At 39.4% G+C, this 23,428-nt stretch overlaps 1 protein-coding gene across 1 annotated transcript in view; it reads right to left on the bottom strand.

The window, feature by feature from the left end:
* LOC308392198 (transmembrane protein 132C) overlaps window positions 1-23,428 on the bottom strand; it is a 187,767-nt gene that overhangs the window by 15,113 nt on the left and 149,226 nt on the right. The window contains exons 6-7 of the mRNA XM_080875128.1: window positions 13,883-14,026; window positions 2,771-2,979 (exon numbers count right to left, since the gene is read on the bottom strand). Of these exons, the coding sequence (XP_080731254.1) occupies window positions 2,771-2,979; window positions 13,883-14,026 (353 nt within the window). The remainder of the gene's footprint in view (window positions 1-2,770; window positions 2,980-13,882; window positions 14,027-23,428) is intronic.

The following is a 23,428-nucleotide window of genomic DNA, read 5'->3' as shown; positions in this document are numbered from 1 at the left end:
CACTTTAAACCAAGGTGACACTATTTGCTGGCATCAGAAACAGGAGGTCAGGACATGTTTGTTGCAGGAAGTGAGAGGTCAGCCATAGCACTTTTGTCAATGTACACATAAGCACACTGACCCATGAAAGCATTAATAAACCAGTGCCACCCCTGTTAAAGTACACATAACACACGTTCTTCACACAGTGATGCGCTTGAAAGAAATGATTGATGTGATCTTGCTTAGGTAGCAGGGGGCATTTGTGTTAGAGTGCCACCCTGTGAGGAAATGTGAGGTATTTCTGAGTTGAAATAATCTCTAAGACTCCTTAGTTAGCATTTACAGTGCTTTCTTTAATTGAAAACATAAATATAGCCCTCCAAGGCCTATCTCCCCTCACCACACTCCCTGCCGGTGACTGATGCCCTCAGGGGTCGGTGCATTGGTGGTTCTTGGTGTCCGGGGCTGGGTGCTCAGGTATGTATCAGCTCACTCCCGGTGGCTACTTGGCGGGGCCTGGCGCCTGTTGCTCGGTCAGGCCTCCTCCGGGGTGCGGGTGGCCCTCAGGCCTCTGGGCCTGCAGCTTGGTTCACTCTGGCACAGCTGGCTGCCAGCAGAGCCGGCGGGCACGCCGGTGCAGCCCCCTCTAGCTTCTGCTCGGTGGCTACTGGGTGACGCCTTGTCTGGGGATCCTCAGCCCTTCCCATGAGGGTGGCACGGATGCCCCTCCGGTGGTCCTCCTTGGGCTCTCGCACTCTGGGGCCTCTGGATGTCTGGGGCCTGGATCTCCTCCATGCCTGCTTCATGCCCTGGGGGACAGGGCTATGGCTCTCTACATCCTCTTGCAGACCATTACATGTGGAAACCATTTGAATACAAGCGCGCTGATCCACACAGGTATGCACACGGGTGTTCACTGTTCGTAGACTTAAATTACACCTTTCTTGGCTACTACTTCAAAGCACATTGTGCGTTGTCGGTCCTGCATGCTGCACAACAACATTGACTATTTAGTATTTACTGCTGTTTACACTTAGCTAGATTAATGCGATGATGTTGTGTTTAGTATGTTGCTTTGGTTTTTTTTTTGCTTGTTTTCTATTCTTTCTCTCTCTCAACAGGTGATCCAGGAGATTTTATTATTATTTTTTCCCCCTTTCTCACTGTCCCTCTCCCCTTCTGTTTTTCTTTTCCTCTTTCTTTCTCCCTTTCCTATCCCTCACTCATGTCTGTCCCGTCTGTAACAACTGAAAATAAAATAAATAATAAAAACAAAGGTCGATCAAATGGACCAATACGGCAATGCCACGATGATCCATTTGGCAAAATAAATCCATTGGGTATCCTTGTTGGTCTTCAGACAACAATTCTGACGGCTAAAGAACCAAATGGGACAGGCAAAAAACAAAAAAAACAAAACAAAACAAAAAAAACCCATAAATATAAATTAAAAAGTGTTTGTACACATGATATATACACCATAACTACCCCTGTTGCAATAATGAATGACATTATTTTGACATATTTCATCATTACATACTACATAACATGTTTTCCAGTTCAAAAATAGTAAACATGGCCATTTTGAAAGCGGCGTCACTATTACTGAAAAAAGAACAAATTTTAAAAAACTGTCTTCATAAGAAGTTGGGCCAACACCATGAGTGTCCTGATGGTTGAGTTGGTGCCTATGAAAGCCATGCCATATGACCTACATCATATCAAACCACACAGACTGATTTGGGCTGACCCTTCCATCCAAGGTGACAATACCGATATCCATATAATCTTAAACTTACTTACCTTACCTATTCTGAAAGCATCAGAATAGGTAAGGTAAGTTCTTCTGTGTTAAGCACATTGAGTTTCACAGCAAACTGGGGCTCTAACTGTGACGACTGATTCTATCACTCATTACTCACTGCAACAAATCATGACGTGTATGTCATCTGCTAGCTCATGTAACCGCTGCTTTCATTCCACAGTATAATTCATGAATGTATATCTTGGCTCAAAGACAAAGATGGTAAACACTGGGGCGCAGGGAACAATCTAAATCTTGTTCACTTTATAAACACAACAGTGCTCTATTGTTTCTTCAACATAGTCACTATAAATATGATCACAGTAAATCATAATTATAAAAGCTATTATTAAATGTAAATTAGTCACTGTGCTTCACTGATCTTTGATATTGAAAAGGGTTAGTTCTATTTTAATCAGCAGAAATCATATTAGCAGAAAGATCATTAATTTAAATATTTTTATTAGGATCATCTTGTACAACTCACGCTGCACTGCACAGATCATTGTACACTATATCTCTTTACACCCTCAGGAATATGCTCAAGCTCTGTAATGCTCAAAATTATTAGTCATTCCTTATTCAGTATAAGTACTTTTTCCCCCCCTGTAGACCAGTCCAGTGAATTATTAGACACTTATTATGCAGCTGCACTTGCATTATGCTTCATATGTCTGCACCATCATTACTGAGCCAATTTCACGTGGTCTCCATTTTTATTTTTTTATTTTTTTAACCAAATGAAAAATATGATTGTCATAAAGGGATTGTTAAGAACTTCTCAGGTTTATGACCTACACAGAGAAATTTAGATTTTTGATTCTTGTGATTTTTTTAAGTTGCCAACTTTTCTTGTGATATACAGATGTGGGATAAAGCCCCCTCGGCCCATCGGAGTCAGTTTCTGAAGTGATGAAAGTGATGATGTGTTTTTTTTTATTACAACATGCAACAACATAGACACAACAGACAGTCATGACTTACCTCCTATTGCCCATACTAACAGGGACCTTCCAACCCTTAATCTGACTGAGCTCAGGGTCAGCCACATCAATTAGCAAGGGCAGGCAGGGCATCCATACGCTCATCTCGAGTTGTGCATTCAGAAAACTATAGGTGAAGTTAAGCATCACCCTGTTTTTTCCTCTTGTCTCCTTTCCATTGACATACACATAGTCACAGCGCTCTGACACCTAAAGAATAAAGGAAAAATTGCTGTGAGAGGAAGATAAGATGCAAACACACTATCTACAGTTCAGTCAGATCTCTCAAGTCCTCAGGGCAGATCTTTAAACGGTTCCTATAATTAGATCTAAGCGTGATGAAGGTGCTTTCAGTTATTGCTGTCCTGTTCTTCGGAACAAGCTGCCTGCTGACCTGAAATCAATTACATCTGTGCATACATTAAAAACAGACTAGAAACCTTTTTATTAACACAGGCCTACACTCAGCACATGTTTTCACTGCCTTTGGCATTGTAAACCTACACAGGTTTTTATGTTCTTCTGTGTTAAGCACATTGAGTTTGCCATTGCCAAAACAATTTACATGACTTAAAGATTGCAAAGTACTCAAGAACAATCTCACTGCCAAAAAACAACAACAACAAAAAATAATAAAATAAAATAGGAATAAATAATAAAGCATAATTAGACTAGAGATGGCACGATACCACTTTTTTATGTCCGATACCGATACCGATATCATAAATTTGGATATCTGCCGATACCGATATGAATCCGATATAGTGTTTTTTAATCAACAAAACTGTTTTTTAAAATATCTTGCTGCATTTTGCAAGTCTGCAAGTTCATACTCAAGTTTAAAACAACAACTACACTAAAGCTATTCTGTTATACCTGTATACAAAAAAAATATTTCATAGTTCAGCAATACTGATCAATCTAATAAACTTAGACCTACACCATCCTCCCTATTCTGGTATTTTAAAGAGTACTTAGCGTAAATATTAAGCAACCTAACTAATAGGGTTCCAACTCCCAGCAACAACAAAAATAAATAAATAAAAAATAGGGAACCACCCCTCACGCTCCACCTCATGATGCTTAATCGACGTAATCAACCTTAATTTGATGCAGTGTGAAAAAAAAAATGCACAGAAATCAATTATTTTTCAAGAAATATTAAATAGATTCAACATCTTTCTTCAACAAAATTGCAGACTGCACAGATGGTACCTTCCCAAAGGAAAATGTACTATAGCTTACTAGGGTATATATATATTAGACTTAATAGTCACTATATACAGTAATTGACTTCTATTCATTTTACATCAAATTAAAACTTTGGGTGTCAGATAATTATTTATTAAAAGCTCGACATTTTAAATGAGAATAAGAAAGAAAAGTATGTCTTTGTGCCCCCTTTTCCCAGTTAATGCCCTATCGGCCCCCCTGGCTAAACTTTGCTAGATCCGCCCCTGCACAGTTACCAGCCGTCAGCTACGTAGAAAAAGATCCTGGTGTAGAAAGTAATATTAAATAAATTCTAACAACAGCTTATCAAGCTTAAACGTGCTGCTGTTGTTCAGCCGCTGGTTTCCTCTTTCTGGCGCAAAGTGGACCAAAAACAAACAAGAGAGACTCACGACAGAAAAGCCGATCAGCTGATCATTAGCAGTTTCACGATTGAAGTAGCAGCCGGAGAGCGAGAGGCAGTCGCTGTAATGATAGTTGCTATTGTTGAAGCTACCCACAGGGGGCGCTCTGGAATCAATAAGATATACAGAGTAGAAGAAGAAGTTATCGTGGTAGAAAGAATAATAAACAGCTAGCTGAAGCTAGCACCAGGAGCAATTCTTGATGTTTTATTCATAGAGGAATAAGAACATTACATGGTACCAGGAGTCGGGTTAAGAAAAAGAAGCAACGCAACAAGATGGATGCAATAAAACCGCCAAGTCCGTTGAAACTGACTGGAAACGTGGATGCAAGTTGGAGGACTTTCAAACAGCAGTTCAAACTGTATATTGCAGCTGTCGGAGTGGATCGACGGGCAGATGAAAGGAAAATAGCCATGCTGCTCACCATCGCCGGCACAGAAGCAATAGAGGTCTTCAACACTTTTGTGTTTGCTCAGCCCGAGGACAAAGATAACTTTGATGAAGTCATGAAGAAATTTGACGAGCACTGTCTGTCAAAGAAAAATGAAACATACGAGAGATACGTCTTTCGCTCACGCTTACAGCATCAGGGTGAGTCATTTGATAATTTTCTCACAGACCTCAAGATCAAAGCTCAGTCCTGCAATTTTGGTGATCTCAGAGACTCTATGATACGAGATCAAATAGTGTTTGGAACTAATGAGAAGAAGCTCCGAGAGAAACTGTTGAGAGAAACAGAACTAACGCATAGATGACCTCATAGTCTGGGGAAATTGGAACGGATAATTGGAGGTGAGCTTCCCTCCCTCCAAGACATCTACAGGAAGCGGTGCCTGAGGAAAGCGGGGAGGATCATCAAGGACTCCAGTCACCCCAGCCATAAACTGTTCAGACTGCTTCCATCAGGAAGGAGGTTCTGCAGCATCCGGTCCCGTACCAGCAGACTGAGAGACAGCTTTTTCCATCAGGCCATCAGACTGCTGAACACGTCATAGACACCTCAGCTTCACTACTGGAACTTCAACATTATGCACTCCACACTGTATATAAATGCCACTTGTTTTGCACATATTCAACTCTGTATATTTTATATATTTTATTATTATTATTATTATTATTATTATTATTATTATTATTATTATTTTATTTTTTTACTATTTAATTTGTAAAAATGTGTATACACACACACACACACACACACACACGTAGGAAAATATTTAGTATACACATCCAGAAATGCATACACTATTATATATTGTACATATATTTATTAGTTTCAGGTTGGCCATTCTTGTATTTTGCTCGTTTGTGTTGTTGTGTTTGCACATCTCTGTTGCTTGTGGGGCTCGCACACAAGAATTTCACTCGCATGTGCTGTGCCAGTGTGCCTGCACATGTGATGTGACAATAAAAAGTGATTTGATTTGAAATACAAGGCAACAACATGATGAAAGGCTGGAGAAACTTTTGTGGAGAGTTAACAAGAATGGACTTAAACTGAATAGAGACAAGTGCCTCTTTGGTGTTTCAGAGATGACCTTCCTGGGAGATAAGGTTACAAGTGAAGGGGTGGAACCTGATCAGTCAAAGGTACAAGCCATATTGGATATGCCAGCACCCACTGACAAAAAAGGTGTCTTGCGAGCAATGGGGATGATCAACTTTCTGGGTAAGTTCATTCCTAATCTTACCTCCAAGACAGCATGCCTAAGGGAGCTGCTACAGCACAACACAGTGTTCGAGTGGACGGCCCGGCATGAGAAAGAGTGGAAAAAATTGAAGGAAACTGTAACTACAGAGCCAGTCTTGACATTCTTTGATCCATCAAAGCCAACAAAAATTTCAACAGATGCCTCAAAAGATGGCTTGGGAGCAGTTCTGCTCCAAAGGAACAAAGACAAGTGGCAACCTGTAGCATATGCGTCCAGATCAATGACAGAAACTGAACAACGCTATGCTCAAATTGAAAAAGAGACTTTGGGCTTAGTGTTTGGGTGTGGAAAATTTCACAGCTATGTATATGGATTACCAACCTTTACAGCAGAGACTGATCACAAACCTCTCATCTCGATCAGAAAAAAGAACCTCAACGACATGTCACCCAGAATTCAGCGCATGATGATGGTGTTGCAGCGCTATGATTTTGAGCTGATCTACACGCCTGGGAAATATATCGTACTTGCGGATGCTTTATCCCGAGCGCCAGCACCAAGTGGTGACAGGTTAGTCAGCGCTACAGCCGAGGAGGCTGAAACACATGTAAACATGGTAACTGCCTCACTCCCAGCATCAGATGTCATGTTGCAGCAAATTGTACAGGAGACGACAAAAGATCCAGTGCTGCAGAAAGTATCCCACCTTATACAGAATGGGTGGTCAAAAGGAGTCTGTCCAGGGTTCTACTCTGTGCGAGCTGATTTATGCATGGCTAATGGGCTGGTGCTGAGACAAAACCAGATTGTCATACCGCAATCCATGCGGAAAGACATGCTTCAGCGTATCCATGAAGGACATCTTGGAGTGGAGAAATGTAAAAGGAGAGCGAGAGAAGCAGTTTACTGGCCAGGCATCAACAGGGATATTGAAGAGATGATACAGAAATGTGAAACATGTCTCAAACATCACTACAAACAAACAAAAGAGCCAATGCTGGCAGCAGACCTACCCACTGCACCATGGCAAAAGGTAGGCACGGATTTATTTCATCTGGATGGCAAGGACTATGTTTTGGTGATTGACTACTATTCTAATTATCCAGAAGTGGCACAGCTTTCCAGTACATCAGCACAGTCAGTCATCACACACATGAAGGGCTTTTTTGCCAGACATGGAATTCCACAGTGTGTCATCAGTGACAATGGTCCACAATATGACTGTAGAGAATTTAGTGACTTTGCAAAACAATATGGATTTCAACATATCACCTCTAGTCCCTTGTATCCCCAAGCGAATGGACAGGCAGAAAAAGGAGTCCAAATAGTAAAGAGATTGTTCAAAAAAGCAAGAGACAGTAAGACCGACCCTTACCTGGCTCTGCTAAGCTACAGAGCTTCATCCCTGGAGTGTGGGGCATCACCTGCTGAGCTACTCATGCATCGCAAGCTCCGCACCACACTTCCACACATTTCCAAGGAAAATGACAATGCACATGACAACAAGCTGACCGACAAAAGGATGAAACTCAAGCACAGACAGAAAATGAACTATGACAAAACTGCAAGGCGTCTGGAACCTCTTCAGGAAAGAGATGTTGTGAGGATTGCAGGTCCAGATTTCTGGGACAAAAAAGCAACAGTTCTCAGCGAAGTAGGGCCCAGATCGTTTGCTGTTCAGACAGAGAATGGACAAGTGTTAAGAAGAAACCGGAGAAGTCTGTTAAAGACACAGGATGTTAAACATCAGGACACAGAGACTGGAACTGAACAACGAGGTGCTAACCCTGTTGAGCACCACAGTGAGCCTCCTTCAACTTCCCCAATGTCTGAGATACTGAGAAGGTCTACCAGACCTAAGAAACCTACAGAGAGGCTCATAGAACAAGTGTGAACTGTTGTGGTAAAGAATTGTTAAAAAATAATAATAATAAATCACAAGTAAATAACGGATAATAATTCATTTAGAATAGTAATTGTTCACACTTAATTGAGACCTACTGAGTTATAATGTGTTATTGACTGTTTAAGTTGTCAAAGGTGAAGAGTTCTAGTGTGCTCGAGGGCTGTATGGGATTCATTTGGCTCATTCTGGAAGATGTAAGGTATACATTTGGATTTATTTTGTTTGACTTGTGCTACAACTTTTGGTTATAAAAAAAAAAAAAAGAGAACACTACTGAATGTAGCTTGTTGCACAATTTATAACATGTTGAATGTTAGACAAGAATGTTCAGATGTTACAGAGTAACAGTTCTCTTTGGAATTGTGCTTATTATAACACCAACCTGTTTGGAAAGGGGATGTAATGATAGTTGCTATTGTTGAAGCTACCCACAGGGGGCGCTCTGGAATCAATAAGATATACAGAGTAGAAGAAGAAGTTATCGTGGTAGAAAGAATAATAAACAGCTAGCTGAAGCTAGCACCAGGAGCAATTCTTGATGTTTTATTCATAGAGGAATAAGAACATTACAGTCGCTCGTTAAGCTTAACGTGGGAATGCTTTACAAACATTCAGAGATGGACTTACACACTTGCTTTACTTCTCTCGGGGATAACTTTGTCGGAGATGAAATGCCAGGTTGCTAGCGAAGCTCCAAATGCTATCCAGACCACCGACAGGTCCCGCATGCCACAGCTGCTCTATCACGTGATGCATACTGCTCCGACGTTCTGAGGCGAGTTACGGCGTGTTGCAAGTTTTGTGAGGTGCTTTCGTGATATTTAATGGATCGGATTACATTTTTTATTTTTCTCCGATATCCGATCCAGTAATTTAGGTCAGTATCGGACCGATACCGATACGTAATATCGGATCGGTCCATCTCTAAATTAGACATAATGTTTTCATATTGCCCATCTCTCCATCCATCTGTCTGTGCAACTCTAATAAACACGTTATTTCTTAAAGAATACTTAAACATGACTTAAAGATTGCAAAGTACTCTAGAATCTGATTGCCAAAACAATCTAACCGGGAAAAAATAAGAATAAATAAGCAGATACAAAAATCCACTGTAGAAGTAAAGTTGCTCTATTTCACCTTTTTTCTTACATAGTAAGTAAATCTGATCATTTAGGCTGCTTTGAAAAAGATTTAAGTGCTTGGATTACTCAATTTCTTTCAGTTTCTTTTCAGTGTGTGTTTGTGTTTGTTTCAGAACCGCTCTATTCTTAATGCATGCCTGTGTGTGAAGCATAGTATGTGCACAATTTATGTGACTTTGGTCCAACTTAACAGATGGAGCTACAAAATGACACAAACCTAATTCATCTAGCCAGAGAGAAAAACACTTGCTCAAAACAAATTATGAAGTGTCTGGATAAAGTACACCACCAGTCATTTGCCAAAGTTACTCTAATACATCTCCAACATAAAGAACTGATACAGCATGAACATCAGAAGTATCTGTCATTATCTCCAAAGCCCCAGAATCTCCTTATCAAACATTTCCCCCTTGACGAACAAATGTATTTAACAGTCTGTCATTGAATTTTGTTTGTAATCACTTGCATTTCATTTTTTTTCCACTCTCAAATACCATATAAGCTTGATTGGCACAACTGGTAATTTCAGCACATGTCCTCAATACTGACAATTGCTTCTTTATAACAAACCAGTCACAAGAAGACTGTCATCTGTCGCCACTTCTTTGCATATAACTTGGCAGCTTTACTCTCGAATGATGTCAAACCAAGCCCTCTCTCTGAGGAACAAAAGTGACAGCTTGCTGTCTGTCAGTTTTCTCCTCCTCCTCCCTTTCATTTCCCTTTTCTCTTTCTCTCCCACTCCTTCGCTCTCACCCTCAGCCTTCTCCAGCATTACTGCACCTCCTACATATTTCGTCTTCCTGTAATGAGAACAGGTTGGAACTCTGAAAGGAGGATTCTTAGATATGAGGGAAAGTTTAGGGTTTCACCTCGATGTATGCTAAATGGAAATGTAAAGCGGTATGAATGCAATTCATTTTCATTTAAAGTTTCCAAATTATTTGTCTTAACTTACACTTAACTCACACAAGGATAATTTCTTTGTTCTTGTGATTTTAAAGTATGAAAGGCAACCATCCAGAGAGTAAACTAAATCTATCTACTTCTGCATTTTTTAGTCTCACTTTTTTTTGCTCTTTTATTATGCCTCAATGCTTAAGACATAATGTTTTCAGATTGCCCATCTGTCCATCCATCTGTTTGTCTAATTCTAGCAAACGTGGTATTCTTAAATAATACTTAAACAGAACTTAAAGACTGCAAAGTTCTCAAGAATGATCTGATTAAACTTGGTGGCAAAAGACCAAGGTCACGGTGACCTTACACAGCACTTTTTTGGCATTAACCGAATAATTCACTTGCAAAATTATGATAAACCTCATACAAATGTCTACCATGCACTGCAAAAGTACATAAAACACACTAGATATTGAACAAAATATGATGGAACAGATCCAAACGTGACAGAAAACAAAACATGCCAAGGATTGCATCTGTGTTTTAAGGGAGAAAAACTTTTGCTCTTTTGCTTTTATTCTTGGTTTGCTTTGGTAGCATTTTTTGTTATTTCCACCTATTCAAGCACACTAAACACTGCATCATACTAATAGGATCTAATAACATTTTATAGGTTAACTTCACTGTGACATCATAATGAAAAGAAAAGTAAAAACAACTGTTTTCTTACTGTTACAGCAGGGTACACATGAGAGTTACTGACTGAAATAATTCTGTCTGACTAACCTGACTAAAACCGACTCATGAGAGAGCACTGTATTTAACATTTATGAAGTACTATGCTTTGGGGGTTGCAAAATTTCTAAAAGTTCCTAAAACCTAAAGAGCTAAAGCTTAGTGGTTTACTGGATCCGTCAAGTGTTCTACATTATTGGGATACAAGGAGAAACTGTAGCGCAACACTTTAAATCAGAAAATAATCATCAGAAAATAAAAACTTGCAGTGCAGTACAGCAATGATGGATCTATTGTCTTTTTTTTCCCCATTCTAAAGCTGTGACTTATATGAGGGGGCTCACAGGATTTGGAAACAATGAGCATTTTAAAATGGGTTCAATGGCAGTTTGTGTCTGGATTGCTATTGAAACACTCTTAAATACACCACGCTATAAATGTCGAGAGCAAGCCAGATGACTGGGTGAACTTCAACACAGTATTATTATATGTGAAGTGTAAAGAAGAGTACTTGCTGTGATTGAGGCTGGAAGTTACACTACATGGACAAAGGTATTGGTCCATTTTAAACCTCAGGTGTTTTCAGTCCTATTTTCACAGGTAAAATCAAGCTCCTAATCATGCATGCAGCATCTGTAAAGCAAGCGCTCACTGCATTCAAGTACCACAGCTGCAGAAGTCAGTTGGTATAAAATTTCTTCCCACTAGAAGATCTAGTTGCTATTTAAGCATATTGTGATCATACTGCCCTTCAGTAGAGATTCAAACTATAGACTGAATGTTTTTTGTAAAGGTAACTTTTTTGCTGAAGTTCATAAAAATGTATATGATTATTGCATTTTGTTTTTTTAGTCATGATTAACATGGCATTAATCATGTAGTGCAGTAAGCACAGCAGTCTGTTGAAGGTATTGTATTTGAATATAATGTTAGGCAGAAAACAATGTTTTATTTATGCACTGACAGGCTACTTACACTTTTTCGTGTCTTGTCTTGCAGGACGGGCTGCACATCTGGTTGTGTCGCTCCACTTTTTTCTTCCTAGTTTGATGTATTTTAAAACTTGGGTTTGTTTTTATGTTAACTGGGCCAGGCGCAATGTTAGTCGGGCAATGTGCAGTCCCTGAGTTGGGGTTAACGCCTCACAGGAATCAGGCCTTGCATTGGTGTGTATGGCAAACTGATTTGCTGTGTCTATTATAACTTGGTTGCAGTGGTATCAATTATTTCTTAGGGGTACACTTAGTGCATGTAATAAGCACCCCTGTGGGATCGTATTTTTTTGGGGTGGATTTGGTTAAAAAAAAAAAAAAAAAAAAAAAAAAAAGCACCTGTAAGTTTCCTGTTGGTGAAAGCGAGTTATCATGTGATTGCTACACTGCTGACGAGCTGCACCATTAAAGGTACATTATGGATCATTAGTGGTCTTTTATTATGATAGTCTGATTTGATTGCAAACTCTCTGAAATAATAAAATTGTATACATTTTGGATGATTTTGATCACTTGTCCCATTTATTCTGGACTCGTCCCTGCATGATTTCCTGACTGGAAGTTTGTAAGAGCAGGATCAAGGCCTCAGTGCTCACCATGGGTGTTTTTGATCACTACACGTATATAACTCTCTTATGTTTCCCAGTGTTTACCAGTTTCCTGTCTTTAATGACCCTATGTTTGTGTCACTGTTGTCACTTTGGGTTTCTTTTGGTAACTACATTTCCTTGGGCTTCTTTTGTTGTTTTACTCCCTATCTTTGTCCCTTGTAATTATCTGCTCTGCCCTTATTGTGTTCATCAGTTGCCTTTGCCTTGCTCTTCCACTTATCTTTGTCAGAGAAGTGCCCTTTGCTCATGTTTCACCTGTGCTCTCCTTTTATAGCACGTTGTGCCTTCCTCTGCTTCCCTTTTTTGCTCATCACTTTGCTGCAATCAACTTTAGATCATTTACCCTGTGTATTGTATCTGGATTACTTATCACCATTTGGACTTTATTTTTGAAGTATCAGCTTAGTGAAATAAAGCTCATCTTTTGTTTGCTTAACTTAGATTGTGTCTGCATTGGGGTCCTCCTTTTTGTCTACATATAACATAAAGAAAAGAAGGATTTAACTTCAAAGTCTCAAAGAAACAGTGAAGTGGGGAAAAATAAAGCTGTTTTATCTTGAGATGCCTTTGAAAATAGTATGAAGAAAAGATGGGTACTGCTTACTGTTCTCAAACCCGACGAGCGGGCAGGGGAGTAGACTACTGAGGTCAGCGTCACAATATGTGGTACTACTTCAGTTGATAATTAAACCCTTTGAGAGATCTCCCTCTTTTCTTCTATCTGATATGCATGTATAGTAAACACAACACACTTGTAGCACTGTTCTTTTTTTATCACGCCTACTCACAATCAAGAATAAACACTTTTATTTTTCTTATTTTTCCCCAGTTATATTTTTCTTGCTTCTCCTTTCACATAACGCCGCAGAGACGGATAATAAATCTGCTGTGGTGGTAAACAGCTCACAATTATTTCCTTATTTTATGTTAACAATAAATCCTTTGCAGCACTTCCCAAAAATTCAGTAAGGTTTCAGATTAATTGAAAATCAACTTACAGAGATTTAAAACTTGCTATATTCAGACATGGTGAGCAGTTTGTCACCTTGACAGTTTGATGGTGTTATGTAATATATAAGTGGTATGGATACAGACTCTCTTTCAGCATGATGATTGTTAATTATTCCTCCTTTAAAACAAGAGCAGAGTATAGAGTATGTAATCAGTGTTTTTTTTGTCTGTTTCTCACCAAGATTACACAAAAAAGCTGCCAAGCTGCACTTCATGGTGGCGAATTGGAGCACGAGAAAAGGATACCACCCCCCCCCCTTCTAGGGTTTCTGTGATTTAAACCTGACTTTTTCAAACAGCTTTCTGTTTTTCCCTTGCCATTAAACTAATGTATTTTGGTACATGTTTTGATGTTTTGCTAGAAGAAAACGAGCACCTTCATTTTGATTTCACTGTGCGAAAAACTCTTGAAGCCCACAAACAGAAGTGTTATTCTTCCTGTTAACGTACCTGCATGCCACTAGAAAGCTGAGCATTAAGGATGAGATAAAGTGGAAAAAAAGAATTCATGTTGCACGAACCTTGATAACCTGTTCATCCGTTGACTTGCACTCCACTGACTCTGTAACATCAGAGACCGCACCATCCGTCCCTACAGTGACGACCTTCAGCGGAACAGCGACAGTACGCCCAGTGAGCACAGCCGTGTTGAGAATTTCAGTGTCCTGTCAGGTGAAAAAGAAAGAAACACACACATACTCTTAATATTACTATTATTATAAACTTTTTTGCTGCTGCCTCAATCCTGGTTTACCCCAAGTTAAGAATCCATTGGCTGATTTTCTACTAGATAAAGCAGCTGATGGGCTGAAAGTTGATGATGAAGCAGCAATGAAAAACTTGGCTACAGCTTTTCTACAAGATGACCAATAACATTCAAAGAGCAATCACCAGGGGTAAAACATGAAAGTGTGAAAAACATGTATGTTCTTGAAAGGCCACTCGAGGCTGGCTCTGAAAGCGGATCAGTCCCTGTAGATTCCAATGTTAAAATACAGCTAATATATGCTTTTACAACCTGCCACCAAATAATTTTCATTGCTTGAGTTGATTTCTCCCTTGACAATAACGAATGATTTTTTTTCTGTTTTTTTTTTTTTAACTCATCTGTTTATATTTTACTAAGGATTTAATTTACTTCTCTTTAGTAAATTCAATCACCTTTAGGGGCGATCGTGGCTCAAGAGTTGGGAGTTCGCCTTGTAATTGGAAGGTTGCCGGTTCGAGCCCCGGCTTGGACAGTCTCGGTCGTTGTGTCCTTGGGCGAGACACTTCACCCGTTGCCTACTAGTGGTGGTCAGAGGGCCCGGTGGCGCCAGTGTCCGGCAGCCTCGCCTCTGTCAGTGCGCCCCAGGGTGGCTGTGACTACAATGTAGTTGCCATCACCAGTGTGTGAATGTGTGCGTGGATGACTGGATATGTGAAGCGCTTTGGGGTCCTTAGGAATTAGTAAAGCGCTATATAAATACAGGCCATTTAGCCCTTTTGGCATGTGGCTGTTTTGAGGGACAGGTGGGTGTTGATTAGGCCACTCTAAATCTGCTAGCCTTCACCTCAGCTAACTGGTGACAACGTGTTGATAGTGTTTGTGGTGTTGGTGCATCGGTGCCAGCAAGCCTTATTATTATCTGACAATATAATATCTGACAAATAACAAGGCTTGTGCTGTGTCTTCATTATAATGAAAGCTGGACCAAAAAGTCTGTGCTTCACTTTTGGTGTTTTTTTTATTTTTATTTTGTACGAATCAGCAGAGAGGTGTACTATGAATGGAGATTAGGTTAGCCAAGACTGTTGAGCTTAAGGTCAGAGTTTTCACAAAAGTGTCACTTTTTTTTACCTTGATAATCACCATGGTAGTACGTGCTCAACTCAAACTGGCTCTCAGCAGACGGTGTTTAGTATTTTGGTTTAAAGGGGGCTGGATGATCAGGAATTTTCTGGAATGCATGTTATAGATGCATAAACTGCATAAACTGCAGCTGTTGGAGCTCTGATTAGAAAGATGATTAGTAGATTTTTTTTTATCACCAGTAATTTTCAATCATGAAAATTAATTTTGCATTAATAAACTAAAGGGATTTCCACATCTCCTTTCCACCGACTAACATTTAATCCTTAAATGTATCATAATTTTCGAAGCTCTATTGTGCAGCTTTCCTGTACCCAGCAGCAGCGAGTGTGCACAGAGTGGTAAAATAAACACAAGTCAATGTTTTTTTTCTTCTTCCTGCTCAGCGTGTTTGTAATGATTGTGGAATCAGAAGATTAATGATCATCTGCAGCATTACTTTTTTGTCTTATTTTTAGCACCAGTTTTGCATTTTAATGCTCACTATATATCTTTATAATGTTCATAGATCTTTATTATTCATCAGTGTGATGATGTCTCTGATTAGAGTAGGTGATCCTCAATGGAAGCATGCAGCGAGCCTAATGCAGAAAGTCTGGTTTAACAGAGGATGCTGATAACCACCATCATGATACTCGTCACCTCTGACTGGGGTTTCACATTTTGTCTAGCTAGCTAATGCAAAGAAACACTAGTGAACGTTCTTCATAATATACCCCCTCAGGTCTCTGTCTCCATGGGATGCACCCCTCAAGTCCATGGATACAATTTACTAACCAATTTTGCTATAGCATTACTGTATCTGATAACTTCTGGCATTCCATCCTCTTGTCACTTCTGGTTACAGATGCCAATGGAAACAATGCAATAATGCATCCAAGACTTCAAAAAATGGCTCTAAAAACCAACAGCAGTTACATCCATTTTTAATAATCGAGTCTATGATAATATCACTTTCATGCTGGAATACTGAACCAGCATGAAACCGATGATCTGACGACTTTTGATTGTTACTTTCTACTGACACCTTCATCCTCCTTATTAGCCAAACGTTTGGTGTTGTTGATTTTACAAATACACAGGATCATTTTGTGTGTAGAGAAGGTTCTATTCTCGACCATCATCTTTGTTGCTATGAATATTTTTTGTGAGCTCCATCAAAGAGCAGAACATTTCCAACAATATCAACGATAAAGGTAACGCTAATACTCAAATACTGCAGGCAAATTAAATGTAAGATGATATGACATTTATGTGTAGACTTGGAAAAACACGATTTACTTACTGGCAGCTTTCCAAGTTATATACATAAACATAAACAGGATAACAATTGGCTAAAATAAAAAAGAATACAAATACATAGCAGGAATACCAGTGTGTTTCAAAATGACCTAAATGCTTTCTGCACACTAGTGCAAATAAAACAAAGCAACCAAAAATCTCAGTGGTGGCAGGGCAAGGGTTATTAGAAATGCCCACTGTGTATAGGCAAACTTTTGGCCTGTGGGGTGGGGGTCATAATATTTAGGCAAAAGGCTTTAGTGCTCAGTCTTTTGTTTTCTAGCTAGACCAAACAACACTTCGTGTATGTTTGCATACATTAAAAACATGTATTGTAGAAAAAAAATATACGTTTTATATTTATAGTGATATCCCTAATGAGTCTTCTATATGCTGTGAACCTAGTTTCAAATGCCATTTATTATCCGAAGGTCAAATCTCACGCAACTATAGACTGTAGTTATTGCAAAAGGTTTTTTACCTCCGCGTTCAAGTAGCCCATCATACAGTAAGGATGAGCAGCAGCTGTGAGAAGTGCTATTTACTGCTACAGAGATCCTGCAAAGCACAAGTGAGGCTGTGTGACTGTTCACTTAAAGATCTTTGAGAGCAAATAGTAACGATTTTTTAAATGGACTTTTGCATCAGTCAATAAGCCTGCTTTTTTCATTTTGTTTACATTGCATAGAATGTATGAAGCAGCAAGTCTTCACATTTAACAATCCTGAAATAACTAAGTGTGGCATTTTTTAAAATAACTCGAATGATTACAAGATTCTCAATCTCTGAACGATCAAAAATGCAACATTTCTATGTAAGAAAATATATATAAATCTTTATTCCATGCATTTTTTTCCTACCTTCTTAAAGTCTGATACCTACATCCCCACAATACAATATTCAATGATGGGTGTGATGGTTCAATCGAAGATTAGAAGCAGCTAACACAGCTCTGGGCTACAGAAATGTTGTAAGCTCACTTCTAATTCTCCCCTTGATTTTTTTTTAATTTGAATGTCTACTCTTTAGCCCAGCCGATACCGCCCCGAGAGACATCACTTATTAGTTTAAATCGATTTTGAACAGCCCCCTCTTGAACCACGTAGGGCTTTACATCACATATACAGTGCTAATTCTTCAGATCAGTAAACAGATGCCTAATATTGTTCCCTCTACTGGTTTACATTGCAGTGAGGTCACAGTATGACAGTTATTCGAGTCTTCCCAGCTATTCACCATTATTCCCCAGAACCAACCTTAATTAAAAGAAAAAATACAAAACATTGACAATAATGCTTCACACTAAATTGCAGTCATTCCAAAGCTATAGCTAGATTCACTTGAGAATGACAGCCCTTACAGAAGAGCAGGAAGAAGATAATGAGATCAATTAAGACAATGCCTGGTAATCCTTGAGCTCTCAGTGTGTTTGTCGTATAGAAGATTTGCTATAACACTAGATCATTCTCATCACTGCTCAGTTTAAATAAGACTACTAAGAGCCTGTGAATGCCAAAGGCATCTATTTGTTCATTAAAACGGTTGCCTTTTTGTTTTTCTTTGTCATTAACTATCCCCCGTATCTGCAGACATACACACAGAGAAACTGCTTTTTAACCTTGGTGAAATGTGTGGTGGTGATTCCATGCTGTTTTGTTTAAATATTTCTTGCTTGGCTGATAGATCTTTCTCAAGGGATGTGTTTGTCCTGCCACAAGGGAAACAAACCCGAAAGTTAGAATGAACAGAGGGCAAATTCCTGCAAGTGAGCAATTTAGTGCTATCCTTTACAAGCACAATTGTTAGGCCTCTTGTACGTTTCAAGTTTCACAAAGACAAACAAACTTGCAAGTCTGCCTTGTTTGAGTTTCAGATCATTTATAGTATATTGATGGTAAAGCATGGGATATACAGCGCACAATTCATTTCCTGAAATGGATTTGAAAGTGAGGCTCGTTTTTCACAGATTCAAATGATATTCAAGCATATTTAAATCTCCAGCAATCCAGTAAAGCCAACACTCAACAAGTGAGACATCCATATAAACTCTAGTCCTTGTTGTGAATGATAAATATATCTGCTGCTAACTGCATGGTGCTGATGATACTAAGCACCTGTAAAAAGTCTTCTCTGTGTGATCACTACTCCTACATGTAATGGGAAGTACCTTTTTTTTTTTGCTTAGTGAGCCATTACAACTGGAACAGCATGATAAAAAAGAGGTCTTAATGATCTTCGGCATGTATTGCGGAGACTGTCCATTCTCATAAAGAACTGAGTAGTGAACAAGATCAAATGTAATCCACATAATGACAAAAAAAGTGAAATTTAATAAGAGAGCATTAATGATGCACGAGGCAGCAAAGGCAGCGTCTTCATCTGTAAAACCCACCTACGTCTCATCAGCCACCGCCTGGCTGTTCAATATTTCCCCTGTGGATGAGAAGGTCTGGTGTGTATTCCTCATTGACGAGGCGTACTTGTACACACCAGCAGATAAGCATTTATGACTGAAAATGACTATATTATAGACTAATGTGCACACATACACGTAAACAGCTAAACACATAAAAGTGCTACATATATTGCATAGCAACCCACAGTATCAGTATACATATGCAACAACTTAACTTAGACACACACTTGCAAGCACAAAGACACCCTACTTTTTTTTGCCCAGCTCAAAAAAAAGAAAAAAGAAAAAGAGGCATGTCTCCCCCCTTCTCATGCTGCAGCTTATCTTAACAACCTCTCATTGCAGTGCAGAGAGCAGGGCAAGAAAAGAGAAGAAAGAAGGCGAGAGAAGGGAGAATCAATAAAAGGCCATTATATTTCTGAGCAGCAGGGGGTAGAAGCATAGAGTGTGTGGGGGCTGATATGGTTGTGGATGAATGATGTGTAAGGTAGCAGACAAACTACAAAAGTCCTGCTTGGAGAATAGTTACTGTATGTAAATGTGTAAATGCTCAAGGACAAAATCTGCTGTTGTTACCCAACTTTGATTTAATATATATGCTTTATTGCAAGAGGGCATTATTATTCTGCCACTTTGGTTTCAAGACCTGCGCAGATCAGACAAGTCCAATGAAAAATTAGGAACTGATGGCTCTTTTCACACATAACGACTACGCACAACAAACCCCTAAAGTTCCTGCACTTTTGGATAACCTCCCAGTCTCTGCAGTGGAGTCCCTCTTCTGTATGGCAGGCTTGTGTGAATAATGACTAATGTTTATACCCCTATCAGATTGTTTCATCTTACGACTGCAGCTTCTTTGCTCATTCATACAACATAACGTATTATTTTCCTCACATTTTTTTGCAAACTTGTTCACTGTCAGTAACAGTATTTGGATGCTAGAGCAAACGCTAGGAAATAGGGTAGTATTAATAGTAAAACACTATTATTATGAAAAAAAAACCAATATACAAAAACTACTGCTAATAAAATCATAAAATTGTGATTTTGTGTGTAGTCTCTTGCTACGATACACCTTATAAGCACAAGAGGTCTAAAGATGGAGTTAAAAGAAATTACAGCATAATGATAAGTGACTACTAATCCATATAGACTTATTCAAAGGGTTTAAACGAGCAGGGTAGGGACACATCTAAGATATGCTGGTCTTAGATGTGGCCCAGAACACCTTTTAACCATGGCTAGCTGTTTATTATTCAGTCACTGAACAGATGCCTCTGACCCACAGAAAACCACAGCTCAACTGTTTTCTAAGCAGCTGAGATTGGCAGGAAGCTCACAGGTCCTGTTCTGTGTTGGCCAACAGTACAGTAGGTTTATATTGCCACTGCAGCACTCCATCCATTCAGTTCATATCAATTATCAATCAAAAAGTCTATTCCCTCTAGCACCTATATAGTCTCCCCCTGCCACTCAAAAACTTTGGAACATCTTAAAGTGTATAGTAGGAGATAAAATGAAAGCAAAGGCAGGGGAATCAATGCCTCTAAGGATTTAATTTCTTTTTTCCCACTATTTTTTTTTTGTTAGAAATGGTGATACAACAGAAGGAGAGAGCGGTGTTCATACAATGTAATCCTTTTACGGTTATGACTTGGGAAAAAAGGCACAGCAGCCAAGGTGTTCTGCACTGCAGTGCTATAGTCGGAGAAAAACCGGAGCAAGGTGCTGATAACTGAAGTGATGAGTGATGTGATGGAGCGAGCAAAAGAGGGAAATTACTATTTTGTTGCCAAAGTTAGGAAGATGACAGTCATTTTACGTGTAGCTGCTGAAACTTAGCAAATCGTCAGGGTTTGGAGTTTTCATTTTAGGGAGTGAACAAAAATACTCCATAGTACTTACAGCGGAGTATGCAGAAATCCTACATTTTGCTAGTAAGCTAGGTATTTGATGAAAACACGCTGAAAGTCAATTGAATCTGGAGTTTTTTTGAGGATGAAATAAGCTGAATAATCAGCTTCTGCGTCTCCGCTGATTTACCTCAATTGGCATAGCAGCTATAATTGCAGTATTAGCAAATAAAGAGTTGAAGGCAGTTTGGGGCCATTCTGCATTGACCATGAGTAAGAAATACCACTATTGATTATTAAATTGGGGCCTACAGTGATTTATACTCTCCTCATTAATTAGATATTGATTTATAACTTCTTGTCCTGGCAATGGGTTGGGTTTGTTATTGTGTACTGTGAGCTCTAAATACTTTTAGTAAGATTAAATATTAAGCGTCTGTTGTTTTTTCCTGCCTCATACTTCCTCACTTTAACATAAGGAGCGGAAATGCCAAAGTCAGCAGTGATAAATTGGCTGTCGCTGATAAAGCCTGTCCATATTCTGAGGACCTTTCTCCTGTCTCCGGCTGAGGCCATTTGATTAGAATAAACCAGAGAGCACTATACTGGACCATGGCCCGTGCTGGCCAAATAAAAGACCCCCAACCCAGCCTGACAGAATGAGGGAAAGGGTAAGGAAGGCAAGCCAGCAAAAAAGTAAACAAACCACAACAAATGACAGAACGGACAGGCTTAACTTCAAAGTAAAGCCTGACTGACATACATATCTTGGGCCCTGAGAGAGGCAAGAGAGACATGCTGGGCGGCAGAAGTGAAATAGTTTGTGTGTGAGTACAGAGGATATGCACACATGTCATCCTCATTCTCTGCCGCTCCGCTTCATGCTCACTGTTACACAACCCACCCTGAAAAAAAAAGTTTTTGAGTCCAACCAATGTGATCATTCACATTCTTTAGATTTAGAAGTTGCGTGTCAATAAAATGAAGGTACTTGCTGACACTGCTATTTTACACTACTGTGCAAAGGTTTTGAGCCACCCTTCATTTCGTTCTTGCATAGGATATAGATTCAGTGATTCAGTGAAGCATGCACATGCAGAAATTGCTATACAGAAAAGACGTTCGCAGGATTTCGAAACTGGTATGACATTACTCAGTTTTTGGTTCCCCCCCCGCAAGATCTTTATAAAGTGTTTCCTTAGAGCCTCAGCTTTGGTGTCAGCTGGCCTCTAATGCAGGCATGTGCATAACACAGAAGGAGGGAAGGAAGGAAAAAAGAAGAAGCAAAGAAATTACAGTCCTAAACAACTAAATAAATAACAGAAACATTGTTATTTGAATAGAGTTTGCTAATTTTGATCTCCCTGACTGTCTGCTGTCTCATCTCCCTCTCCTGCTTGCTGTAGGATGATCAGGATCAACAATGACAAACAAGCCTGATGCATAAGGAACATTTTTCCCCAGAGCGAAGGTGATAAAGAGAATTTGTTTATTCAAAAAGCACAGCATAAAGATAAGGCAGAAAATTAGAGACCCATATATACACAAGAGGACTTAATTAAGCTATAAGGGGCATTATAGTTGCATGCAGATGGCTAATGTTGCCCTGAGGGCACTTAGCATGCCAATGGATAGCCTCACTGCTTCCCGATTAGTACTCTGTCATGTCATTTCCAAATACTGTTACTGACAGTGAAACAGTATGACTGATAGCATCTTGCTTGAAAATTGCTGGCAAGTTCTGATGCAGTGATAGCACTTTGTATAAATTATAGATATACGACCCTTTATTTTGGACTTGGTTTAGGCAGCCAAGCAGCATGGGAACACACAGGGTTTCTGCTTTCTCTTCTTCTTTTGTTCTTTTGATTTTCGAAAGCATTTGTCCATCAAAGTTGATTGCCAACTTAAAATTGCAAGGACAGTAAATGAGAAAACCAAACTGGGTACAGTGGAACCCCGACTTACGAAATTAATTAGTTCCCGAGGGTCTTTCGTAAGTCTGAAATTTTCGTAAGTCAAAGCACCCATCGCGCCTTTTGAGTGAACAATAGGCTATAGGCTAATTGCTAACGGCAACAACAATACGTCGTTCAAGTGGAACAGCGAAGCGCAAGTACGAAAGCCAAGGGGTTGTCACATGATTCGGAAGGCATTGTGGACATTCTGGGCTCAGCCAATCAGAGCCAGCGGATTTCGTAACACGGGCAGAAATATTGCCGTTCAGTGCCTTTGTAACTTGAATTTTTCGTTTAACGGGGTATTCGTAAGTCGGGGTTCCACTGTATATGGATTCAGGACCCTGTTATTCAAAAGCACTATAAACTTCGATGCATTCACCAGTCACCCAAGTAGTATTTCAGCTGCTGAATTACAGTATTTGCTTTAACCAAAAAAATTTTTCTTGACTTGTAATACTCGCAGGAGGCCTGAAGGCTGATAGATGGCAGCTAGTCATGGCAATTTAATTGATTTATCGAAAACACTTTCTTTTTCTCTTTCAATCTTCACCATTATTGGCACAGATAAACTTCCCGCCAAGCTTTACCAATGTTATCTGAGGAATTTCTGATTTTTTAAAACACCAGTGCGAATTCTGACCAATCTGACAAACCGAAAGTTACATTCTCAGAAACTGTTTCATGTATTGACACGGGATTTG

Source organism: Rhamphochromis sp. 'chilingali', assembly GCF_963969265.1.
Source record: "Rhamphochromis sp. 'chilingali' genome assembly, chromosome: 2".
NCBI classification, from domain to species: domain Eukaryota; kingdom Metazoa; phylum Chordata; class Actinopteri; order Cichliformes; family Cichlidae; genus Rhamphochromis; species Rhamphochromis sp. 'chilingali'.
The sequence above is the reverse complement of the archived record's forward strand: the minus strand, read 5'-3'. Positions and strand labels throughout refer to the sequence as shown.